We start from the raw sequence: 24,361 nt of genomic DNA, 5'->3' as shown, positions 1-24,361 counted from the left end.
AGTTTATTCTGGTCTGACATGAAGATGATGTGGATATTTGCTCCTTGAGCCGGTTCTGCAGGAGGTTTCTTCCTGTTAAAATTGAGTTTTTCCTTCCCACTATCTCAAAATAATGATTGCAGAGAAGACTAAGACGACCAACAAACAAAAAAAAAAGTGTCCAGGCAGATTTGAGATCAGGTGAGTGGCAAAGGTAAGAAAACAGTTGGTGAGAGCAGCTGGTGGACAGGGGGATAAAGGAGAGCATCTTAAGCACACAGTGTACTTAAAAGATGTATGTAGCTTTTGGGTCTGAAAAGTGAAAACTGCTTATACTGGTATTTTTTCTAATGACCAGCAGAGTGTGACTTTTCCACCCATGTTCCAAAGACATGCATGTTTAGTTGCAGCCTACAGTGCAAGTGAAAAAGTATTTACCTCTTTGCTGTTTCCTGTTTTGCATATTTGTCACTGTTACGACCCGTCTAAGGCCAGGCCATAACATGAGCGAGGCACTCGCTTACCCCCCAAGACCCAAGCAGTCACACGCAACAAATCCGTTAGATGTGAAGTGATTTATTTACAATGTGAATAAAGAGAACCAAAACGGGAGTGTCAACACTTCAGGGTGAGCCAAGGCCAAAACAATAAACAAAACAAACCTACACAAATCCCGCACCCCTGACCTCACCAAAATAAAGTCAAAAATAAAGACAGAGTCTGACCTCCTTAACCAACTCAAAAACAGGAGAAAACGGGTGATCAAAATAAACGGCAGCTCACCCCTACCCACTCCACTTCCACAATTTTCGCGCGTATACTGCAGCCAGCGGCTACCACAGGACTACTGCTGGGTGATGAGGAGAAATGCGAGGACCTCTCCCGCTGTAGCACTCCAGCATCCTTTTATTGGGCGGGTCCTCCAGCTGGATCCAATCACGCCGGGGCAGTAAGTCCACGCACCAATCGGAACAGGGCCCTGGCACAGCTAAATTAACATAGACAAAAACACAGCACCTGCACAAACAAACACACGGACATACAAGTTCGTAACACCCCCTTCCATAAGAATTAAACAATCCTTCTAGTGTTTAATCCTAAACTACAAAATTGCTCTCGACAGGGCGTCCGCGATGACATTTTCCGTCCCTTTCTTATGCCTGATCTGCAGGTTGAAGTCTTGCAAGAGAAGGGACCAACGCATAAGTCTCTGATTTGAGTTCTGCATCTGGGAGAGAAAAACCAATGGGTTATGGTCAGTGAACACTTGAACAGGGATAGAGCTGGATCCGATATACACCTCGAAATGCTGTAGGGCTAACAACAAGGCAAGGGCTTCCTTTTCAATGGTACTGTAGTTCATCTGATGTTTGTTGAATTTTTTTGAGAAGTAACAAATTGGGCGATCCACGCCGCAATGGTCTTCCTGCATGAGGACAGCTCCTGCACCAACCGCACTAGCGTCAACCTCGAGCTTGAAAGGGGACATGAAATTCGGGGCCGTAAGAACAGGGGAACTGCACAGTAATGCTTTCGCAGACTCAAAAGCAGTCTGACAAACAGGCGTCCACACAAAAGGCTTCATCGGACTGATCAAATCGGTGAGAGGAACGACGACAGTGGCAAAGTTCTTACAAAACCCTCTATAATAACCACACATTCCTAGAAATCGGCGCAGCGCCCTTCTCGTTTGTGGGACTGGAAACTCAACGATCTCCTGTATTTTCACGGTCACCGGCAGTATCTGTCCCTGACCCACCTGTTTTCCCAGATATGTGATGGTGGCTCTGCCAAATTCACATTTGGCTAGGTTCAACGTAAGCGAGGCCTCCTGAAAACGGCTGAAAACGAGGGAGAGTGTTTGTAAGTGGTCAGACCAGGTGGATGAGTAAATGACAACATCATCCAGGTAGGCATCGCAGTTATTCACGCCCGCCAGTACTTTGGCCATAAGGCGCTGGAAAGTAGCGGGTGCATTACGCAACCCAAACGGCATAACCGTATACTGGGGTGAGAGTAAACTCATCAGCCATCACTGCCGCTTTAGCAAGTGAGGTCACCTTTTGCTCATTCAGATAAATAACTACTTGGTCCGGCAATCATTTTTTGAATTCCTCTAACAAAAGAAGCTCTTTCAGCCCTTCGAAATCCTGTGCTTTACTGGCCTGCAACCATCGTTCAAACAGGCGACTTTTTTCACGGGCAAACTCCACAAATGTCTGATTGGCGGTTTTTTCACACTTCCTAAATTTTTGACGGTAGGCTTCTGGGACGAGCTCATATGCCTGCAACACAGTCTTCTTCATGACGTCATAATCCAGGCTATCTTCAATTGATAAACTGGTACACACCTCCTGGGCTTTGCCAACCAATTTGCATTGTAACAGCAGCGGCCAAAATTCCTTCGGCCAACTTAACGCGGCCGCTATACGCTCAAAAGCGTTAAAATAGGAATCCACTTCGGCCTCACGAAACGGGGGAACCAGTTTAACGTGTTTGGTGATGTCAAAACCTGTCGGGACCGCGGTGGACGTACTAGGATGACTAGAGGCAGATGTGGAGGGCTTTCGCTCCAGCTCCAAAGCTCTGACACGGAGGTGCATTGCTTGTACCTCAAGCTCTTTAGCACGGGCTTCCACCTCCCTTATACGGAGGGTCAAACGGAGATCTTCCGTAGACCGCCCCGCCAGGGGTTCCCCGGCCGTACCAGACTCAGCTGCTTCAGGCTTCGCCCCAGCAGCATCAGGGTCCGCCTCGGCTGTGTCAGAGCCTGCCTCAGCCGCATCAGAGTCTGCCTCGGCTGGTAGCACGTTAACAGGCCCTTTGGCATCCGACCCCGGCTCAGCCTCCGGAGCCACCTTCACACCCCCGCCATCAGGCTGCTCTACAGCTGCCTTCGGGGCAGGAAGAACGCCTCGCTCCACCAACTCTGCACACAAAGCGTCCCTAACCTCCGCTTTGCGGGCACCATAGGACACTTGAATATCATAACAACTAGCAATGATAAGCAAATCCGCTTTCCTGCACTTCACAATTCTATCCCACGAAGGCGAAGTAACAAAATCATCCAAAGAAAACTCCATAATTCCACACACCTACCACCCCCACACCCAAGAAAACCGCCAACAGACCAAACACACGCAAAAAAAAACCACAGAAAAAGGCAGAGGACGAGCCCCCAATTCATGTTACGACCCGTCTAGGGCCAGGCCATAACATGAGCGAGGCACTCGCTTCCCCCCCAAGACCCAAGCAGTCACACGCAACAAATTCGTTAGATGTGAAGTGATTTATTTACAATGTGAATAAAGAGAACCAAAACGGGAGTGTCAACACTTCAGGGTGAGCCAAGGCCAAAACAATAAACAAAACAAACCTACACAAATCCCGCACCCCTGACCTCACCAAAATAAAGTCAAAAATAAAGACAGAGTCTGACCTCCTTAACCAACTCAAAAACAGGAGAAAACGGGTGATCAAAATAAACGGCAGCTCACCCCTACCCACTCCACTTCCACAATTTTCGCGCGTATACTGCAGCCAGCGGCTACCACAGGACTACTGCTGGGTGATGAGGAGAAATGCGAGGACCTCTCCCGCTGTAGCACTCCAGCCTCCTTTTATTGGGCGGGTCCTCCAGCTGGATCCAATCACGCCGGGGCAGTAAGTCCACGCACCAATCGGAACAGGGCCCTGGCACAGCTAAATTAACATAGACAAAAACACAGCACCTGCACAAACAAACACACGGACATACAAGTTCGTAACAGTCACACTTAATTTTCAGGTAATTTATTACTGACAACTCATACAAGCGGTCACAAAAGAACCCAGATCAATATCTAAAGAACCGCAGGCTTCACTTGTTTCAGTTAAGCTCAGTGTTCATGATTCAACAACAAGAAGAGACTTTGCGAAAATGGGAGTGTTTGAAAGTGAAAGCCACTGCTGATGTAAAACTAACCCATCATTTCATAGAAAGAACATCATACCAGCAGTCAAACATGGTGGCGGTAGTGCGATGGCCTGGAGAAAATACTTTTTCACAGCATGGAGGAATGATGATTGTCTGGTTATGTGATGGACTTGTAACCTTTTCAGGGTGTACCCTGCTTCTGTCCCTATGGGAGCTGTGGCCTTAAGGTGGTTGAGCTCAGATTGACGTCCAGAACTTCATCTAACTCTCATTATAAGAGAATCAGGATAGACTGTTGTGATTGTTCCAGCCTCCTCCAACAAACAAAGATTGGATCTAATTCAGGGAAAAGCCAGACAAGAGAGAAAAAAATTAATGAAACATTTTCTTTACTCTAACTAATCAGTCGCACACAAACAAAATAAAACAACAATTTAACCTTGAGTTACATAAACAAGTATCCACTTCTTTCTCTGATGCCGACTTCTGTTTCTTATTCCAGCTGCTTCAGGTGAGTCCAGATTCTTCAAAGTACAGTAACAACTTGTAGTGTCTTAATTAATTAATGAAAAAATAGCATAAACAATGAACAAAAAAAGAAGATAAAAATTTATGCAGTTTCTATCCTTCAGCAGCAGCAGCTACATTACAGAGACAGAACAACATGACATCAATCATTATGCTAAAACCTCTTTCACACTATGCAAAAAATGATCAGATAAATCCTCTTGGTGCTCGTATGGAGTTTCTTGACTTCAACAGCCATACCACTGATGATATTTACAAGGAAAACAGTCAGAGGAGCCAGAATCAGCTTTGCCATCAAATTATTCTATGACAGAATCATTTCATTGGTTCAAATTCAGGTCTCTCTGTCGGTCACTCTTTTCTTTGCTAGTTGTCCACATCATCAAATTCACTGTTGCCGTTTGATAAAATGAAAATAGTTTTCACGTCATCTTTATTTTGACATCTGGATAAATATTTTTTTTTGTGCATTTTAACATTTAAAACAAAGAAATCTGATCAAATGAAACTTTGAATTTTTCTTACCTTTATTTTGTTAAGTGTATCATTCTAAAACCTGGATATACATCTGCATTAAATCCATAGAAATACATTCCAGAGCCAAATACATCCACATGTTTGGTTAGGAAGAAGATGGTTGAGATGCTGAAAGTCATTTCCGATGATCCACTCTGAAATCCTTCGCAGCATGCAGCACTTTTGTCAGTTGTAAACATGACTCTGATCCAGCTGGATGAGTGAACCAGATTGTTAAGAAGTGGACGATGGAGCGCTGCAGCATGATTTCTTCTGGATGGACCTCCACAGCCTGAGACCCGCTGATGGAGATCCAGGATGAAACAAATCAAATGTGTTCTTAAACAAGAAAATGCAATTAAAATTAATCAATTAATTGAATTAAGTCTTAATTAATGCTAGGTTAACAGAAATATGACATCAAATGTAATTAAGTTAGCACAGGCTGTAGAGACTGTCTTAAGAGACAAAGCTGTTATCAAGGTAAAGTTCACCACTGCACACACGACTGAAGCTTTGCAATGTCTGGAATTGAAGTGAGACCCAGGAAGGGGGGTCTTTCAATAAAAAGAGGAGGGTGTTTTTCTCAAACGACCACAAAAACGCTACCAGGAAAAGACACTGATACTACACTTATACCCACATGATGTACAAATGACATTTTTTTCAGTATGTTGGAGCTGAGGATATTTATGTGTGTGTGTGTGTATATGTGTGTATATATATATATATATATATATATATATATATATATATATATATATATATATATATATTTGTAAAAGGCTTAAGAAATGTGTAGAGCCTTCTTGAACCTTTATTATGATGACTGATTTCTTCCTGTGTTGTATAATAACTATGGCTACTAGAAGGTGCTGTTAATACTCCAGCTTCCTCCCACAGTCCAAAGACATGCAGTTAGTGGGGATAGGTTAATTGATCAATTTAAATTGCCCATAGGTGTGAATACTGGAGTGAATTAGAGTGCGAATGGTTGTCTGTCTCTGTGTGTTAGCCCTGCGACAGACTGGTGCCCTGTCCAGGGTGTACCCTGCCTCTTGCCCTATGACAGCTGGGACAGGCTCCAGCGCCCCCACAACCCTGGAAAGGATAAGCAGAAGCGAATGGATGTATTCCTGTCGTGTTCGGGTCAAATCTGACTGACTTAAAACACACATAAATATTGTTTTTTACATCTGATTGTCTCAAGGTCTTATGACTTTCTCCACCCTATGCACTTGATGATGACCTCTTTCATTTAATTTTGAGTGTTTAAATCAACCTTGTTACATCTGTGGTGTCCGCCGTAGGAAATTAATGGGAATCCACCCCCAATTATGACTCAGTGCTTGTCTACATATTGTCAATTAAGGCTTTAAAAACCAGCATGGTAGTAGCAAAAATAAAAAACTCTGAGGCTTGAAATATAAAGTTCAGAAACCAGTGGGTAACATCATGGTGAGTGCAACCATCCTTTATATATAGTCTGTGGTTCCAATAGCCTTAAGATCAGGGGTCACAAACATACAACTTCCAGCCCACTGCATGACTTTATAACGTGTGGAAATTGTGGTGAACGAGGCATCATTTCTTTGTCTTTGTGTGTTTATTGCACCAGGAAGCATTATGTTGTAAGTTATTACAAATGCATCTCTGTATGAGTAGTTGACCACCTTTTTAATTCCACCCAAGTACAAATACAGGAGCATTCTTAGTGTATTTGCTGTTAGCATAGCAGTTTGATAAGTTAAGTCATCTCCAGCTGTGTACTCTCATTTTTTTTGGCAAAAAGAAAGGAAAATATTTATAGGTAATAATTTATGGTTTACTTGAAATAAAATGAGTTTGACACTGCTGATCTAAGGGTAAGGCCAGTTTCCACAGATGTCAGTTTTGTACTGCATACTGCAGACGGTGGGAGCTACTTCTGCTATGAGTCTTCAGAAACACATGCTTTTACTTTAGGGTGAGAAAATGTCACACTGCTGCAAGCATCTCTTCACAAGTTTGAACACGCGATGCACGTCGTAGAGCTGAACTGGTGATGTGGGTCTAAATAAGTGAGACCTGTTACAAACCCTCAGGCAGCTGTATGGTGATACAGCTTTAGAGAGGTTTGAGTTACTTCTACAAACTTGCTCACTGTAAATACTGTATGAAATATACTCTATCTTCACGTTAAGAGGTCTGAGGTTGTTGGTTTTTTTTTTTAATTCTCTGAAAACTTTTGTTGCAATGATTCTGTGGGTTCCAGACTTCAGACAGTCATCGACTGTAAAGGATTTTCATCCCAGTATTATAAACGATCCTTATATTTAAATTTATGCTATGTTGTCTGATTTAAGTCTCTGTACATGGTGAAAAGTGTAGAAAAATGGCTCTAATAAAGTAGATTTTCAAAACTCTCAAATTAAATCTGAATGTCTGCACTTCAATCACACAGTGATTGTTTGATCTCAGTTCCGGTGGTGTAAAACTACAAGAGATGCGTTTTTGTCCAAGAAATTATAGACTGTACTGTGCAAAATGTCCACAAATAATGAGAAGCAATTAAAATATGTCTTCAAAATAAACATTTTAGTTTAATGTTATGCTGTCATACCCCATGGTTTGTCCTGTAGTTTCTCTGGAAATTAGAAAGTGTGAATGAGAAAAATAATTTCATACGTAATTTCATGTATTTATTCATCTCCATATTTCTACCTAAATGGAAAAAATTATAAATAAAAATATATATCTGAGATTCTTTATTTAGAAGAATATAACAAGTGAGTGAAAGCTCTTGCTCTTTTAACTTTTCACAGTTTGGTCATTTCGGCAACCAGACCAGTGATTCGTACTACAATGAAAGAACTATAAGCATCAGGCTTTGGATTCTGATAGAAATCTCTACAAGCAAAAGAACAAAAACAAAAACTCTTTACAATAAACCAACTGAAGAAAGGGGCTTAAATATGTCTAAATATATGTATTGTACTGAAAATGACTTAATAATTACTCATGTAATATATACAACAATATCGCCAAGAGAGGGTGTATTGTAGTAGAACAGAAGGACAAAAACAACGGCTTGAAATGTGCATTATAGGTCATCTTTAATCAACAGACTATAAAGTTCAGATAAACGTTCTGTAACATTTAGGGTTCTTGCCAAAATTGTATTTTGGATTATTTGAATGAAAAGTTATTGTTGTCTTATAAACCAATTAACAGTGGTTGCATAAATTTTACATAATTAATAATTACAACTCTTCCCACACACCAACGGTACAAAACCCCACATACAGATCATGTTCCACTCTGAGCTAACGTTGGGTTCGGTTTGTGAGTCTATCTCGTAGCAGCGTACACAACATTAGGCTCCAGCTCCCTCGGTGGTGCAGGCCTTCTGATTTTAGCTTTGGGATGGAAACTCACTGCTGTATAGGTCATGGCATCAGAATTCACATTCTGTAAATGAAAATGTTTAAATTCAGTAATCCCAAAACATCACATGTTAACATCCACCAGGACAGAGGCCATTATCTAGGTATCAGGTTCGGTTAAGGTTAAGGTTAGATTAACATTCAGCACTTTCCAATCTAATTTTCACCTTTTTTGGAAGCACCAATGAAAACTGTTGACAAAAAAACTGAGATGCCAAAAAGAATATATGAAACCTAATCTGAAAAGTGACCGTTTCTAGTTTCTAAAAACAAAAACAACAAAAAAATCAAACACAGTTAAATAAAAACAACTCGAACCCCCAATGGTTCAAGTTGGAAGTCTTTGTTATGCCCTTATAAATCTTAATCTAAAGTCAAAATCTAATATTAAAATAGATTACCTCACTCTGTTGTGCATTCTGTGGATCATCTTGAGCTAAACGACAGGGACAATACATCGGTCAGTAATATACCACAAATGTTTGATTGGACAATTTAAATGAAGTCATATAAATACCTGTATGAAATCTCCTGATTTTAACAGCCAGACTAAAGATGACCAGTAGAAGGAAAACAGTTAAATTGCCCAGGATCACAGTCATCATTTGTTCATGTGTTAATCCATCAGCCACGTCTACAAAATGGACAATTAAAATGAAAACTTTACAAAGTCTACTTCCTGTTTTTACATTTACTCAAAATTGTATATAATTTTCTTTGCTTTTTTTTTTTATTTTTCTTTACAATAAAATACCATAAACAGCATTACTTACCTTGAACTTTTAAATATGTTCCACTTGAGATGATTGTCTTTCCATCAGTCTGTTTCTCTCCACAGAAATAAAGCGCAGAGTCAGAAGAATTCACTTGTTTGATCTCAAGAAATAACACAGAGGTGTTGGATGCCATGTGAAATTTGCTTTTTTTGAATCCATCACAGTAAGAAACGTTGCTATCAGAGCTGGACATAGCTGAGATGCAGCTGGCATTGGGACTGCTGGCCATTTTAAACCAAAATATGTGGGAGCGATATCTGCTGATATTGGAGCACTTCAGTGTGACTTCTTGACCAGGCTGAACCTCCGCTGTGTAAAACTGTGTGACCGAGGAAGAGATCCAACCTGAAACAAGCAAATATTCCTAAATGTCAAACTCCACACAAACCCAACAATGCCTATGAGTAAAGTTGGCTACAAGATTCAAATCACTTGGATTGTGGTACAGATTTAACCATTGTGTGAGAAAATAGTGAAACGTGTACTTACTCATGGTGCAGAATAAAACTGGCATCAAGGTAAAGTTCACCATTGTGTGTACCACCACTACTGCAATGTTTGTAAGTGAACTGTGCTCCAGTAAAAGCAATCTCTGCATAAAGAGGCGGGCTGTTCTTTTATATGTACAGCTGCTTTGACTGAGAGTGCCAGTGCTTTTAGACGAATAGCTGCAAACTGAAAGCTGTAAGAAGAACAGAATATCTAGCTTTTACACAAATTTGGACATCTACAAAAGACGAGTCACTGTATAATTTTATACAGTGTTATATAGCTGTTCCTTTACCATGAAATATCCAACATGTTTTAAAATAAAAGTTTATGTATTTACATCTTTTCGTCTTTGCAACGATCTTTAACCGCAGATATGTCAGCATAAGACAAATACTCCTGATATTAATAATTAAGTCAAGGTTCTCTGTTGATTTTGAAACTCATAACATGGCATAAAGTAAACTACTGACCACACAGTCAATACAATCTTCATGTTATAGTTGAACATGTTCAAATAAAGCACATACAATTCTTAAAGGGGAAAGTCTGTTTACTTAGTAACTAATAAACAGTTACCTGTGTGGTGATATTAACATTAATCATACAATATTAAGGGAGTACTTAAAATGCAAACTTGTATGAATGTGCACAACGTGCAAATTAATGACATGATCAAAAAAAGCAGCAGAAACCTTACCTGGCCAATGATAACTACTGGAATAGTCTTAGCAAGACTAGGGTTCAAAAAGGCATGCTAGTCTGGAACCTTCACCTGGTGTGGTTTTAGTGTGTGATAACATCTTGAAATGTGTAACCAGGAGTTAACGCTTTGATATGAGATTGTGTAAGTTTCACCATGCTAGAGCAGCGAGTAGTGATGTCAGCAAGTTTTAAATCAGTTAAGTGTGACCAACAGTATTTACCACGCGGATCTGAACTGATCTATGTTTGTCTAGCACATGGAGATGCACAGTCTGAGCAGCTCGTCCAAGTAAACTGACTGAATAAGTTTCCGCTGTCTTAACAAATTAATAGCCTTTAAATGTGGAGCTCCTTACTGAACACGAAGAGCCTCACTGTCAGGTCAATTGTGACTTACAGCACACTACTACTCTCGCCTAGTGACCGTAGGCATGAGTAGAGATCTACATCAACTAGGAAATTGGCAGCTTTCCATTGATGCTCACCTCTTTCTTCACTGCAAAGCACTGATACATCGTTTAAATCAATGCAGACATAACTCAAACACATCCACTAAATCTTCCACGCCCCTCTTGTTCATCTGTGAACAAGAACGAGATACAGAAATCCTCCATTTAAGGAAGCAACTCGTCCCTGACCTGAAGTGGACTCTTTTCTAGCTGAGAACCATGGCCATCAAGTTGGAGGTGCTAGTCCTCATTCCCACTGCTTCACACTTGACTGCAACACTGAAGATGTTGGCTACTGAACGCAACCCGATTATCTGCAAAAAGCTGAGACGAGATCAGAAACGAGATCAGAAAAGCCTTCTGTCACTTGGCTCCATCTAGAAATACTGTCCATAAAAATTATGGATAGAATAACAAAGGGCAGCCCAATTGGAACTAATCCAGTTTACTATCGGCAATGCAGGTCAGACTCTTTTTGCAGTTCTAAAGGGACTGAATGGCTCGTAGCAATGGTATCCATACTTCTAAAAGATCCTTCACAGCATTGCCTGACAGATAAAGTCAACTGCCTTCTCCAAGTCCACAAAGCACTTGTAGATTGATCAGGCAAATTGCTAGGCACCTCTGAATTTCTTCGATAGGCTACAGAGCTGCTCCAGCAGACTCCTCTTCAGTACTCTGGTGCAGACCTTTCCAGGGAAGTTGAGCAGTTTGAAACCATTATAATAGGAGCACACCCTCCGGTCACCACTCTTAAAGATGGGAATGCCAATACACAGGCACTGCATCTGATCTCAACACATTGGTGCAAAGGCATACCAATCAAAACACTCCCAGAGCCTTAAGAAACTCAGGAGCGAATTTCATCCACCCTAAGGAATGCAATTTTAAATGTGTTTATTTATTACTTATATTACGTACTTTTTGAATTATTGTTTTAGCAATGTGATCTTTCTTTTTGGAGAATAATAAAAAATTGGTAGTTAACATTATTTGAGTATGATACAGGTAACTGTATTGGAAAAGTAGTTTGTTTCACAGAAGACCTGCATCTGACATGTTTAAGTTATCAATCACTGTTAAGGCGTTAAAGCCTGGAGCAGGGTAAGTAGTTTACGATGAAGATCTAAAAGTTTCACAACGCTTTCACAAGTTTGCAAGTTGTAGTTGTAGATGTTTATACACTATGTAGATGAAATTGCTTTAAGTCACATAGAAGTGTAAAGAAGTGTCACAACTGTCAAAATTCAACCGTTCAAGAGTGGGCTTTTATGTGTCTTTCAGTTAAAAAGTACAACAATCAAGATTTTTTAAATGGACTGAATATTTTATTCAGGCATGCAGCACATTGACATTACAGTAAAACAAAAAAAACAACTTATTTCTAGGCCCTTTTAAATCTAAAAAAATACCTTTTTAAACTCTGTGCAAACAGGCTATTACTGAGCTATTCTCAGGCCTCACTGTGATGTCATCTCTTCCTGTCAAACAAGCCTCACTACCTCACTAAACCCTCGACAGCTGCATATTCTCACAATACAATAGGCCCTAAACAGATATCAGCTTCTTCAAACACAAATCTTATTGCAAAAGAAAAGTAAAAGTAAAAAATCCACCCACAGGTCTCTCACAAAGAGCAGAATAAAAAGGCATCAGTTCAACTTTGAGATGCAGATCTGGTGGCTGCATACACAACATTAGAATGTGGCTCTCTTCTTCGTGGTTTTTGTCCAAATGTCACTGTGGCATAGTTCACATTATCAGAGGCCGGATCCTGTAAGGTATAAAAAGTCATGATGTGGAGTTTGAGAGAAAATGTCATGTGTGGCTGTTTGGCAGGCAGGATGAAGGATCCAAATGCAGGACTCACAAGAACACCACTACACTTTTTATAAAATAAAAAGAAAGTCAAAATTAAAAGTGCCCCAAAGGCTTCGAACTAAACATCTCAGTATCTGAACATCTTACCTTGGGCATGGGCATCTGAGAGGTTCCGCCCTTGACTAGCTCTGATTGGTTTAGACCACGATATGGGCATAATGTTGTCTGCTGCTGGCCACACAGAGACTTTAAGAGCTGCGGAGACTTTTTTTTACTCAAATGGCTGGTTGCACTGGTGTGACCTAGGATTTTTTTTTGCAGAACATTGGCACACTGGTGGAATGTGCAGGTGCCGCTATCCACTACTCGATTATTGTGGGAATACCCTATGTCATTTCCCCTTTCTGTGCATGTGTGCAGAGACACATGCGTGACACACAAATCGATCGAACAGCAGCAGCGCGGAGTCAGTGCTGCGGCACTTCAGCGGCACCTTCAGCTTCTCTAAGCAGCACCTTCATGATTGGTTTAGGCCAGGGGTGGGCAATCTCAGTCCACGAGGGCCGGTGTTCCTGCAGATGTGTCCTCAAACCAACACAGCTGATTTAAATGGCTAAATTAGCTCCTCAACATGTCCTGAAGTTCTCCAGAGGCCTGGTAACGAACTAATCATGTGATTCAGGTTTGCTGACCCAAGGTGAGATCTAAAACCTGCAGGGACACCGGCCCTTGAGGCCTGGAGTTGCCCACCCCTGATTTAGGCCATGATATGGGCATAATGTTGTCTGCTGTTGGCCACACAGAGACTTTCAGATTTGCTGAGAATTTTTTTTTTGTTTTACTCGAACGGCTGGTTGAGTAGGATATTTTTTAGTCACACCACTGAGAAATTTGGTCGCAAACTAATTTATCAGTTGGTTGCACTCTTGAGTCCTGGGGAGGCAGCTTTAATGCTGTGTCGACAAACTCAAATAATTCAAACCGGGGACAATAAAATAAAACCTAAACACTGGAAACTAAGAACAGAAAACCGAGAAAACTAAAGAACTATGAAAACACAGGGTTTAAATACAGCAGGGGGTAATGAGGGAATGGGAAACAGGAGGGAAACACAGCTGGGACTAAACAAAATGGGGAGGAAGCAAGATCGAAAACACTGAACACAGGACAGAAGACCGTCAAAGTAAAACAGGAAATGCAAAATAAGACTTGACAAGGAGTGACTGACAGAGAAGAACGAGCGAACACGGAGCAGAGAGATAAAAGTAACTAAAGATGAAAGGTGGGACACAGGCAAGGTAACAGAAACCTAAGGACTAATGCTAAGAATATAACATGACATGCAGAAAACAATGAGAATCACAAACATGAAAACCAACAAATCCAAAGATAACTAATCAAAAATACAACAGACTCCAAAGTCAGTCTTTCACTTTTATATATATCCATATGAAATAGAAGGAAACACTGAAGCTGGACTCACCTCACCCTGCTGTGAATATTGTTCTTCACCATCAGCTTAGTGAGACACAGAACACATCTGGTCAGAGAACTAGCAGCTATAAAATATTTAGTGGCACTTTCTGTGCTGGTTTCCTTTTGTCTAGGTTTAAATTAATGAACAGAGGTCAGTTATCACACTTTGATAAACTACAGCAGGTAAGCATTAAACTGTCATTGGTTTTCATTAATGTTACACAACGGAGCTGCATGATTTTACTCAATTTCACAGTGATGCAATCAGAGTTTTTTCACTCAAAGCTGGAGTTTCATCATTGTTCTTCCAATTAACAGCTTATTATATTTCTTTAAATAATAAATACAGTTTTATAGCTTATACACTGCTATTACAAGACCACATTATTTGAATTATGTGAAAAATTTACCAATGTACGGTAGCCAGAGTAGTTTCTTGATTTTAATGACCAGCCCAATGACGACTGCTATGAGGAAAAAATTCAGAGCACCCAGGATCCCACACACCAGCTCCATTTTGTCATCTGACATTTATGTAACAAAAACAATTTAATCAGATAATTAAAAAAAACAACAACAACAACAATCTGTGACTTGACATTTGACCAACAATCGGAAGAATGTAAGAAATCTTACTTTGAGATTTGCTCTCATCAACAAACTCAATCCTGCCTTTTGAAATAAAGTATTATATAGTATTATATGTTATTCAACAGCTTTGCATCATATTTTGTTGTGTAATTATGCCGTTTTTGCTTTGATAGAAAGAAAATTACAAAAATGTATAAATATGTTTTTATATGTAACAACAAAAATAATCTGGAGAAAGACTTAAATTAAAATTTTACCTTTAACCTTTAAATGTATCACTCTAAAAAGTGGTCTTGCATTTGCGTAAAATCCACAGAAATACAGTCCAGAGTCAGATACAGCCACATTTTTGATTTTGAGGAAAATGGTCGAGATATTGGAACTCATTTCAAAGTATCCACTTTCAAATTCCTCACAGTATGCAAGACTTTTATCATTGCTAAACATGACAGAGATACATTTTGGCTGGGCCCCGTTGCACAGTCTGAACCAGAATGTTGCAGTATTACTTGTGGAAATGTTAGCGCACTGTAAGGTGACTTCTTCGCCTGGCTGGACCTCCACATTTTGAGAAACTGACATAGATATCCAGTCTGAAGAAAGCAGAGACGAGAAACAATTTACTTTCACTGAGCCCAAGGCTGCATAAACAATTCATCTGAATAAACATTAAAAGAGTCTAGTTTATACAGTTTACATGTTCAGGACCAATACTCACTGAAGCTGCAGAGAAGTAAAGCTGTTATCAAGATAAAGGTCTTCATGGTGAATGACTGCAGCAAAGCAATGTGTACTAGTGAACTGTCCTCTGGTAAGTGCGTCTGATGTAAAGAAGCTGTGTGTGTGTGTGTGTGTGTGTGTGTGTGTTTGTGTGTTTAACACCCCACGTTGCTCATTCTGTATCTTTAATCAACCACATGAGTGCTTTCTGTAAAACAGAGGTCAAAGTTCAGAGTAGTGGTTTTATGTTTTATGTGACCATATTATTTGGAGCGTGTTTAAAACAGAACTGTTATAAAACTTAATAAAAGAAAATATATAGGGTGCTTAAGTAACAAATCAATAAAATTCTTTAAATTAAGTCTCAAACTTGGAAAAAAGTTCTCTGATAGCTAACAGATAGCTAGAGGCTATACCACTAGTGTATGTGCTAGCACAAATATCAATCAAAGCTGCTGCCACACCACTAACTTTAAAGCTTACCAGTGTCATCATGGATAAAAACAAAGTAACACAAACCCCCTCCTCCCCAAAATACCTGCAGAAATCAAAGCTGTTTCTGTAGGTAAGCTTAAAGACCCCCAATAGGCCATTAGCAATTTTTTGGCAATTTCCAATTGGATTTATTTAAACACCTCTGTTGTTCTGGTGTGACTTTAACATGTAAAAAAAAAAAAAACCCGATACCGTCATACTTCCTCTGGTTGACACCTCACTGGTTATGCAGATAAAAATACTGTTTGCTACCACAGAGGGCATGTGAAGTTCAGATATATCTGTAATAACTGGAACCTTTAATAGGTTTTGAATTTTGTGTCGTTAAAATATTTATTATATAGCACAGACAGTACACAGACAGTTACATCAGGGTTCCACATTAGTTACATTGGTTTTTCAAGATTGTTTGTAGTTAGCCACTATTCACTGCTTTGTTTGTGTGTTTTGTTAGTGTTGCCCTTTGTTATTTGTCTCCACAAAAGCCACACTAAGCTGCAAAACAGCACATGTAATATTATATGCATATTGTTTGTTCTTAGTCAAAATGTCACACAGTGTAGTTTTCATAATCAGAACTAATGTTCATTTCTTATTTTTTATCAATACACATAACTAATACATATCAATCTTAGAAGGCCCTGAGTAAATGTGGTCATCCCAGCTGGACTTTTGTCAAAGCTGGGAAGGCACCTAAAGAAAGCTCTTGGATGAGTGATGAAACATTTCTTCCACAAAACGCTACGTCCAGATGAACAGAATCAGCATTTGGAGGAACACATATCAATAATAATAAAAGTGTTTAAAAAATACATTAACTCTCTTGCCAAACTAGTTTTGTATTGATTCAGACTAAATGTAACACAAGTACAAGTCTGAATTTGAAATTTGGATTTTGCAAAAGAGATTCCAAGCTCCATAAACTGGCACAAGAAAATAATGTCACAAATAGTTCAGGAAAACTCTAAAGTTCAATTCCAATCCTGTTTCACTTTGGATTCTAGTCAATCATTTTACCTTTCCGAGGATAGTAGGCGGGCCCAGGTACGTACATTCTTTTAGAGTAGAGCTACAGATTAAAAACACCCAAGGCGAAGCGGTCAAAAGTCTGGCTGTACTTCACAGCAAAAGATGCAAACTCAGCAGCCTGCAACAAGTGCTTTAAGGCGATACTGTGCAAAGGAGGTAACTCCTCGAATCTGATGAAACACCTGGCGACGCATAGTGCTTTTTTAAAAGCTGAGAAATGCACCATATTTGATAGCTTGCTGCAAGGCAGAGCACCGAGTGTGTGTGTGGTGCCTGTTATCGGACCCGGAGTTAGCAACATCCCCCAAGAACCCAAAGAGGAGAGTCCTGGCCCCTAGCCCTGCCAGTGTAGCAGAAATGATGACGGATGATGATGCAGCAGCAGCCGTTCTTCTCTGGGTGAGTAGCTTATTGTTGTCCGTGTGTAATTTACGTTGAGTAGGCTAACCACGTTATTAAATTAATCCATGTAAGGTGAACTAGCAAACACCGTCGTAGTTACATGCGGCTGTCTTCTTGTTTGAGGGCAGATACTCCCTGCACCCTGGCCAAAAAGGCTAAAATGACCAAAGAAAAAGTGGAAAACAGCTAAACATGAGAGGTTTTTGAACAAAGTTTGTGTTTTTTCCATTGTTTAAGCACTGCTTCCAGCCAAGAGTGATACCATATATACCCCCTAGCTGCAGAAAAGGCAAACATTGTTATCTTTTTACAAAAAAACAGCTGAACATGAGAGGTTTTTGGACAAAGTTTGTGTTCTCCATTCTTTAAGCACCGGTTCGAGCACCAGGCAAAATTATTGCCAGTTATTGTAAGTGCTTGATTGTAGTTCTTCCTGCTAAGGGTGAAATAACCAGTTTTCAGACAAGTACTTTTAAACATCTGAATAGTTTCCCTTTATTCCTGAAGTCATTATTTCCAATCTGCATCTTTTCAGTTTTTTCTTTTCTTTGTCTAAAATGGATTTTGTTTGATGACCTGAAACATGTAAGTGTGACACATATGCAAAATAAAGAAAAAACTCAGGAAGGATGAAAATAAGTTTTTCACAGCATTGAAATTCATGTAAAATAAATTTAATGTAATCCCTCCTTAAATTGTTGAGTAGTTGTTGTTAAATTGAACAGCAGAGTGCATGTCACACAGGAGATGGACTGCAGCTGTATCCGCCATAGCTTTGCTTCGATCTGTCGTTGCTGAAACGCTCACAGTCTGGACCAGAGTGAGTGGTTTCAGATGAGGCGGTAAACGTTTCACACTGCTTTGAGCATTCACAAGTTTCACAGAGACGTGTGGACTGTGTGAATTCAGTTGGTGTAAGTCTGTTGGAAGTGTAAACCTGCAGACACCTCACTCATGCAGACAGTCGGCTTGTCCTTGCCATTATTTTTAGTAAGTACAATAAAAAAACAGTTTTAAAATATGTTGAATATTTTAATCAGACATGCAGCAAAATGACACAGTCATGGTGATTTTTGAGTTTTCACAGCTTTTCATACTTTTTATTCAAAACTTTGAGCTAACAGGCCTCAGGATTTTAATATCAGCTGTTCTTAGCCTTTACTGTGTTGATTCTCCCCATCAAATGCCACAAACCTCACGTGTACTTCACTAAATCTTCCACAGCTCCATATTCTATCACACAAGTGACCCTAAGCAGACATGAGTAACTTAAGTCTTCCGTCTTAAAACACAAATCTTATTCTTCAGATCAAACAGGTCTTCAATGCAAAATGAAAAGTAAAGTAACAACTCCCCCCACAGGTCTGTCATAAAGAGCAGAGCAAAAGGACATCGGTTTCACTCGCAGCTGCAGTTCAGTTGCCTCCTGAATCTATCTGGTGGCTGCATACACAACATTTGGTTCAGGCTCTCTTCTTCGTGGTTTTCGACCAAAGGTCACTGTAGCATAGTTCACGTAATCAGAGCCCAGATTCTGTAAAGTGCAGAAATTCATCGCATGTAGTTTACAAGAGAAAATACAGGTTTGACATGTGCAGCATCATATATATATATATATAGCAGGAAGCCGGACTCACCTCACTCTGTTGTTGATCTTGCTGTTCATCTTCAGCTTAGTGACAAACAGAGAGAAACAGAGTGAGAGGTACAAAACACATCTGCTCAAATAACTGTTAAAAATCTTCCAGGAGAATTTTCTTATTAGCTGTACTTCATATTAATTTAGGTTTTACATTGCAAATTGACACAAAGTGACATTACATCAGCTTCACTGCAGTTTTGGTTAAATCCAAATTCTTAAATACTTAAAATATTAAAGGGTTATAGTAAATTTAGTAAATACTACATGGACCGCCTGAGATCTGGTGGATGCTGAGAGGTTAAATAGTAACTCTGCATGGCAAAAATTATGTTAACATAATGTTTTTACATGTGATGCTTACAGGTCGTCTTCAGTGACCGACCCATCACATTGTTGCCATAAACCTGGGTGTCACAGCAACAAAGTATTATGTATTTCTATAAGGTATGCCTCACGGGGTTTGATTAAACTGCAGTATTTGAAGTTCTAGACTTTAGAACAAAAGCCTACATTTCGGAAATAGTCACATTAAGAAGACTCTTGTTGTGATTTGGTGCTGCATGAAGAGAATTGAATAAAAAACTTGAATTAAATTGAACTGAACTGAGGAAGAAGCAGTTTCCATGTTCTGCTGTGACCCTCTACTGTGCTCTAAGTTTCTCATGTTCTAATAAAACAATGTGATTAAGTGTGAAAGCCATGCGCAGTAAAAGATATTGGATGTTTTGTTTTTTTTTAATTGGTGTTCCAAAAGTATTAGCTTTGCATTTTCGCTTTTTGAAGAGTAATGTCGCCTTTTTATTGTTAGGCTAAATGGTTAACTAAATGGGCAAAACTATATTCTTTGTAGATGGTGATATTATAACGTTATTTTTTTTGCATATTTCTTGTTCACGGCTTGTTTTAATAATAATAAATCCTGTTATTCCAACCTTTCTGAAAAAGGCACCATGTTGCCACCATGTTGGAAAGAAAAATTAAGACAGACATGAAAAAAGCCAGAGGAGTACCTTTCTGATGCTTTTTGATTTTAACAAGCAGCCCAGCGATGATCAGTATGAGGAAAACGGTCAGAGTAGCAAAGATCGCACACATCACCTCCATTTTGTCACCAGAAATGTCTGCAACAAAAATCAGTCATTAGAATTTTTTTTTTTCTTTTTCTGGGTTTGGCTGTTTGGCTAACAGACTAAAGAAAGGACTCTTACTTTGAGACATGTTGTTGATGTCATCATCAAGTTCATCATAGCCTTTGATTGTAATGAACAGTTGTTATTTTGATGTCATTTGAAAAAAACACATTCAGATTTTATACTGGTTTTAAGAAACGTATTAAAAGGAGGAAAAAAAAACAAAGAAATCCAAACAAGCATGCAGATTAAATCTTACCTTGAACTTTTAAATGCTTCACACTAAAAAGTGGACGTCCACTTGTGTAAAATCCACAGAAATACAGTCCAGAGTCAGATACAGCCACCTGCTTGATTTTGAGAAAGACAGTAGAGATGTTGGAGCTCATTTCAAAGGATTCACTTTGTAATCCATCACAGTATGAAACGCTTTTTGTTCTTTCAAACATGACTGCGATACAGCTGGCATTTGTTCTGTTGATCAGTCTGAACCAGAATGTTACACCACTATATGAAGAAATATTGGTGCACTGCAACGTGACTTCTTCACCAGGCTGGACCTCAACAGTCTGAGAAACTGACATGGATATCCAGTCTGAAACAAGCACAGATGACAAACGGTTAACTTTCTGTAAACAAAAAATAAAAAATTCTTTGAATGAACATGTAAATGTTTATTCCAGGTTAGTGTAATTAAAGAACAATACTCACTGAGCCTGCAGAAAAGTAATGTAGTTATCAAAGTAAATGTGTTCATGTTGTATGACTGCAGCATGTCTCAAAGCAATGTCCGGTAATGAACTCTGCTCTAGAAAGTCTGCTTTTAATAGAAAGAGGCGGGGTGAACCTCTGTCTTTCCTTGTTCTTTTCTTTTCTTCTTTTTTGTGTGTGTTAAAAACAGCCCCCGGGTTCTGTATTCTGTTTGTTAAAGTGACCACATAAATGCTTTCAGGAAAAAGACATATTCAGTATGTAGGTTTTAATTTAAAGACGGTGTTTGGTACTGTATTTACTATAGAAGTTACTTTTGTTATACAAAATATACACATAATATAACTTTTGTTGACCATAAATGGATTTTGGTTACTCCTCATATGTTGTACATAGTTCTTTAAACCTGTCACATGTTCTTTTGTACTCCACCCTATACACCATGTCAATGTGCCAAGTTTTTGGCTAATAGCTCTTTGGAAAGCACCTTGTTGGTCTGTCAACCTGTGTTATCTTTTGAATTTTCCATTGAACTGTTGAAAAGGGAACATATTATGTGTTTATTTGACAGGTTCCTTCTAATAGAGTGCTTAAGAACAAAACAGAATGAAAGAGAACAAGCAAAAAAAAAAAAAAAAAGTACTGGACTGATAATAAGTTAAAGAGCAATCAATGTCTATTATTCAAGACATCTTTAAAAAAAATACAAGAAATTCTGGTTCCTTCAAACCAAAGTATAAAGAAATGGGGATGATTCAAGACTTTTCCACAGTACTGTAATTATTTGTGTTTTTTAGATGAAACTTTATTAATCCCTCGGGTGGGTTCCTCCGGGAAGTTCAGTTTCCAGTAGCAAAGCACCGAAAGAAGTTGCATGTTACAGATACATTAAGGGAATGAGAGTAAGGATATAAGCATAAATACACCATATATACACATATACACACATATAGATACAGAATATACAATATGGATAAATAGGATTGCTCATTTGAGTGAGTATATTGCACAGTGATTATTGCACAGTCAAATATAAGAAAAAAAGACAAAACAAAAAAACAAATATAGCAAATATTGCACAGTGTAGAAAAGCACCTACAGCTCAGTTGTTCCCGCCCTCCCTTGAGTTAAACAGTCTGATGGCGTGTGGGACAAGGGAGTTTTTAAGTCTGTTGGTTTTTGACTTTGGGAGAAGCAGCCTGTCGCTGAATAGGCTCCTCTGATTGTTTACGAGCATGTGCAGAGGATGCCTGGCATTGTTCATAATGTCCATCAGTTTCCTTAAGGTCCTCTTCTCTGCCACTGTCACCAGAGTGTCCAGCTTCGTGTGTGTGTTCAGAGTGTTCAGCTTTTAATATGTTTCCAATAATTTTAAGCAACTCTTTGGGTTATCTAATATTTTAATAGTAGCTGCCCTGCTTTGTTCAGAATCACTCTCCCAGTAGGTGACAATATTAAACACAACTTACAAGTTAGACATTTTCTGTCACATATATATTATTACAGTGATGGATGATAATATCATACATGGTTAACTTCTTAAATAATAAGGCCATTACATGTGCAAGTAGCCCTTCTATGCCAAAAGCCCACTCATGATGTTGCTCAAAATACTCAGTTTCTGACAGTATTTTACTATTGATGACTCTGCATGAGGTGTGTGAGAATGGGTCCATAATATGATCACGTTAGAGAAGCTCACATATCCAGTCAGATGTAAGATGGCTTAAAGGGAGGATGGCCTGAAATAGAAAGGAGCTAAAGCAGCTTTCTTTGTTAGGAGGATGAACTGAAGTACATGTATGCTGATTTGACCCTTTAGTCAAATAGTGTGGGTGGCAATGCCAGAGGTGTTTCATAAATTTCACTTTTACTTAAGACATGCACCATAACATTTCATAGTGTATTTTTACACAGTGTGTTTACATAGTGCAATGCAGAGCATTGTTTTTTATTTCTTTAAAGGTTGTGAGAACATGAATTTTCTCAGTTGGTATTTACGACTTCCTTTCAGTCTTACTGTAACTTCTGCTCTGATCACATGAATGAATGAAAATGTTACTGTGGCAAATACAGAAATTATTATTACAATAAGCTGATTTCAGTTCATGTGCAGAATGAGGAAAATTAGCATTATGCTCTTAATACAATTTGCAAACATCTGCACAGACAGAATGCTAACACAAAGCCAGCCACTAATTCACAGTGATGAAAATTTAAAAAAAAGATGTAGCCGTGCCCAGCAGCCAGTGCCTGAATGGGTCACAAAAGCAGTGATGCGCAGTCAGGCTTGAGGCCTGAAAGAAAAATCATTGTGGTGATTGCTGTGAAGTGTTTTTGGGCTAGTTTCTTTCCTTGCTTTATTATGCCGGCTTTCTGTTTATACTTAAAAAAATAAAAAAAATACTTGGTTGGCCAAATGTACAAAGTTCAACCAGCTATTTTGTCAAAATGCCACCTTCATTGTTCATGAATATTTTTTACCCCCCTGTAGATATTGACAGTTAAAGATGCCATACATTGCTCAATCTTTCTAAATCAAATATGATTTTTGGTTATTAATATACTATAATATAAATTTAAAAAAAAAATCAACATCTGTCAGATGTTTCTACAACTTGATTACAGTCCCTCTGTGGTAAATTCAGTTGATTGGAAATGATTTGGAAAGGCCCCACACCTGTCTATAAAAGGTCCCACAGTTGACAGTATATTTCAGAGCACATAAGAGGCCTTAAAGAGTTATGCTATACTATCACCATTTGTCACCAATGTTGACAAAAACACTGAAAAGAGAAGAGCACTGTTCTAAATCACATAGTTCTGTACGTAGACTTTCCACCTGTACTGCAGTACTATACTAATGCCAATGCATTATTTGGTCATTGTCTTTTAGTCTGTTGTTAGGTGGTTGGTAGGCCTGATAACATCATGATGGATATGTTTCATGAATAGAAATTAGATTTCATTATTCTGAAAAAAATGGATACAATTCTCTACTAAGCTTTTGTCCTCACTCACCTGTCATCCATCGCCGATGATTACTCCTGCGCTACTTAAGGCCTCAGTGGTATATGATTCTTCGCCGGATCCTTGTGCTAACCTGTGTCAGTGTAACCCAGCTTGCCTAGTGATTTCCTCAGGTTTTCCTAGTGCTCCTTGCGAACATCAACTTCTTTTCTTGTGTGTAGACTTCCTGAACCCTGGCCTGTTTCCCTTCCTCGTGGACCCTGAGTAGTTGAGTGTGAGTGAGCTTGGATTGGATTGTGGGTAATAGTGAGTCACTGGCTGTATACATTTCACTCTGTTTCACTTGTGTAAATAAACCACTTTTTTGACTTTCACCCAGAGTGAGTCCTGCACCCGTAACCTTGACATACTGTAGGTAAATGTATGCTGAAAATTTGGTAGTTCTAGCCCACTGGTGGGTGGTTGTTAGGCAACATGATGACATCATCATATGGGATCTATCAAAACCTCAAGGAGCCTAAGACCTACCCGTCTGTACTTTTGGTTGCTTAAGACTCAATTGTGTAAAAATGTATGGACAGACAAATTTTG

General features: G+C 39.1%; 2 protein-coding genes across 2 annotated transcripts; both read right to left on the bottom strand.

Annotated features, from left to right (window-relative positions):
• Positions 1-886: 886 nt before the first annotated feature.
• LOC146715279 (uncharacterized) lies at positions 887-5,459 on the bottom strand. The gene is made up of 3 exons (XM_085451682.1): positions 4,949-5,459; positions 3,972-4,231; positions 887-3,710 (listed from the first exon to the last, which is right to left on the bottom strand). Exon 3 carries the CDS (start codon positions 3,060-3,062, stop codon positions 2,079-2,081), a length of 984 nt encoding a protein of 327 aa, XP_085307808.1. The 5' UTR covers positions 3,063-3,710; positions 3,972-4,231; positions 4,949-5,459; the 3' UTR covers positions 887-2,078.
• Positions 5,460-8,015: 2,556 nt separating this feature from the next.
• LOC146715278 (uncharacterized) lies at positions 8,016-9,738 on the bottom strand. Its single transcript, XM_085452822.1, has 5 exons — positions 9,630-9,738; positions 9,138-9,485; positions 8,882-8,998; positions 8,766-8,800; positions 8,016-8,389 (listed from the first exon to the last, which is right to left on the bottom strand). Exons 1-5 carry the CDS (start codon positions 9,736-9,738, stop codon positions 8,270-8,272), a joined length of 729 nt encoding a protein of 242 aa, XP_085308948.1. The 3' UTR covers positions 8,016-8,269.
• Between the last annotated feature and the right edge of the window lie 14,623 nt (positions 9,739-24,361).

Source organism: Copadichromis virginalis, linkage group LG3 (genome assembly GCF_057382275.1).
Source record: "Copadichromis virginalis isolate Kocher_CV1m ecotype Utaka linkage group LG3, C_Virginalis_male_GT1.1, whole genome shotgun sequence".
Taxonomy (NCBI): domain Eukaryota; kingdom Metazoa; phylum Chordata; class Actinopteri; order Cichliformes; family Cichlidae; genus Copadichromis; species Copadichromis virginalis.
The sequence above is the reverse complement of the archived record's forward strand: the minus strand, read 5'-3'. Positions and strand labels throughout refer to the sequence as shown.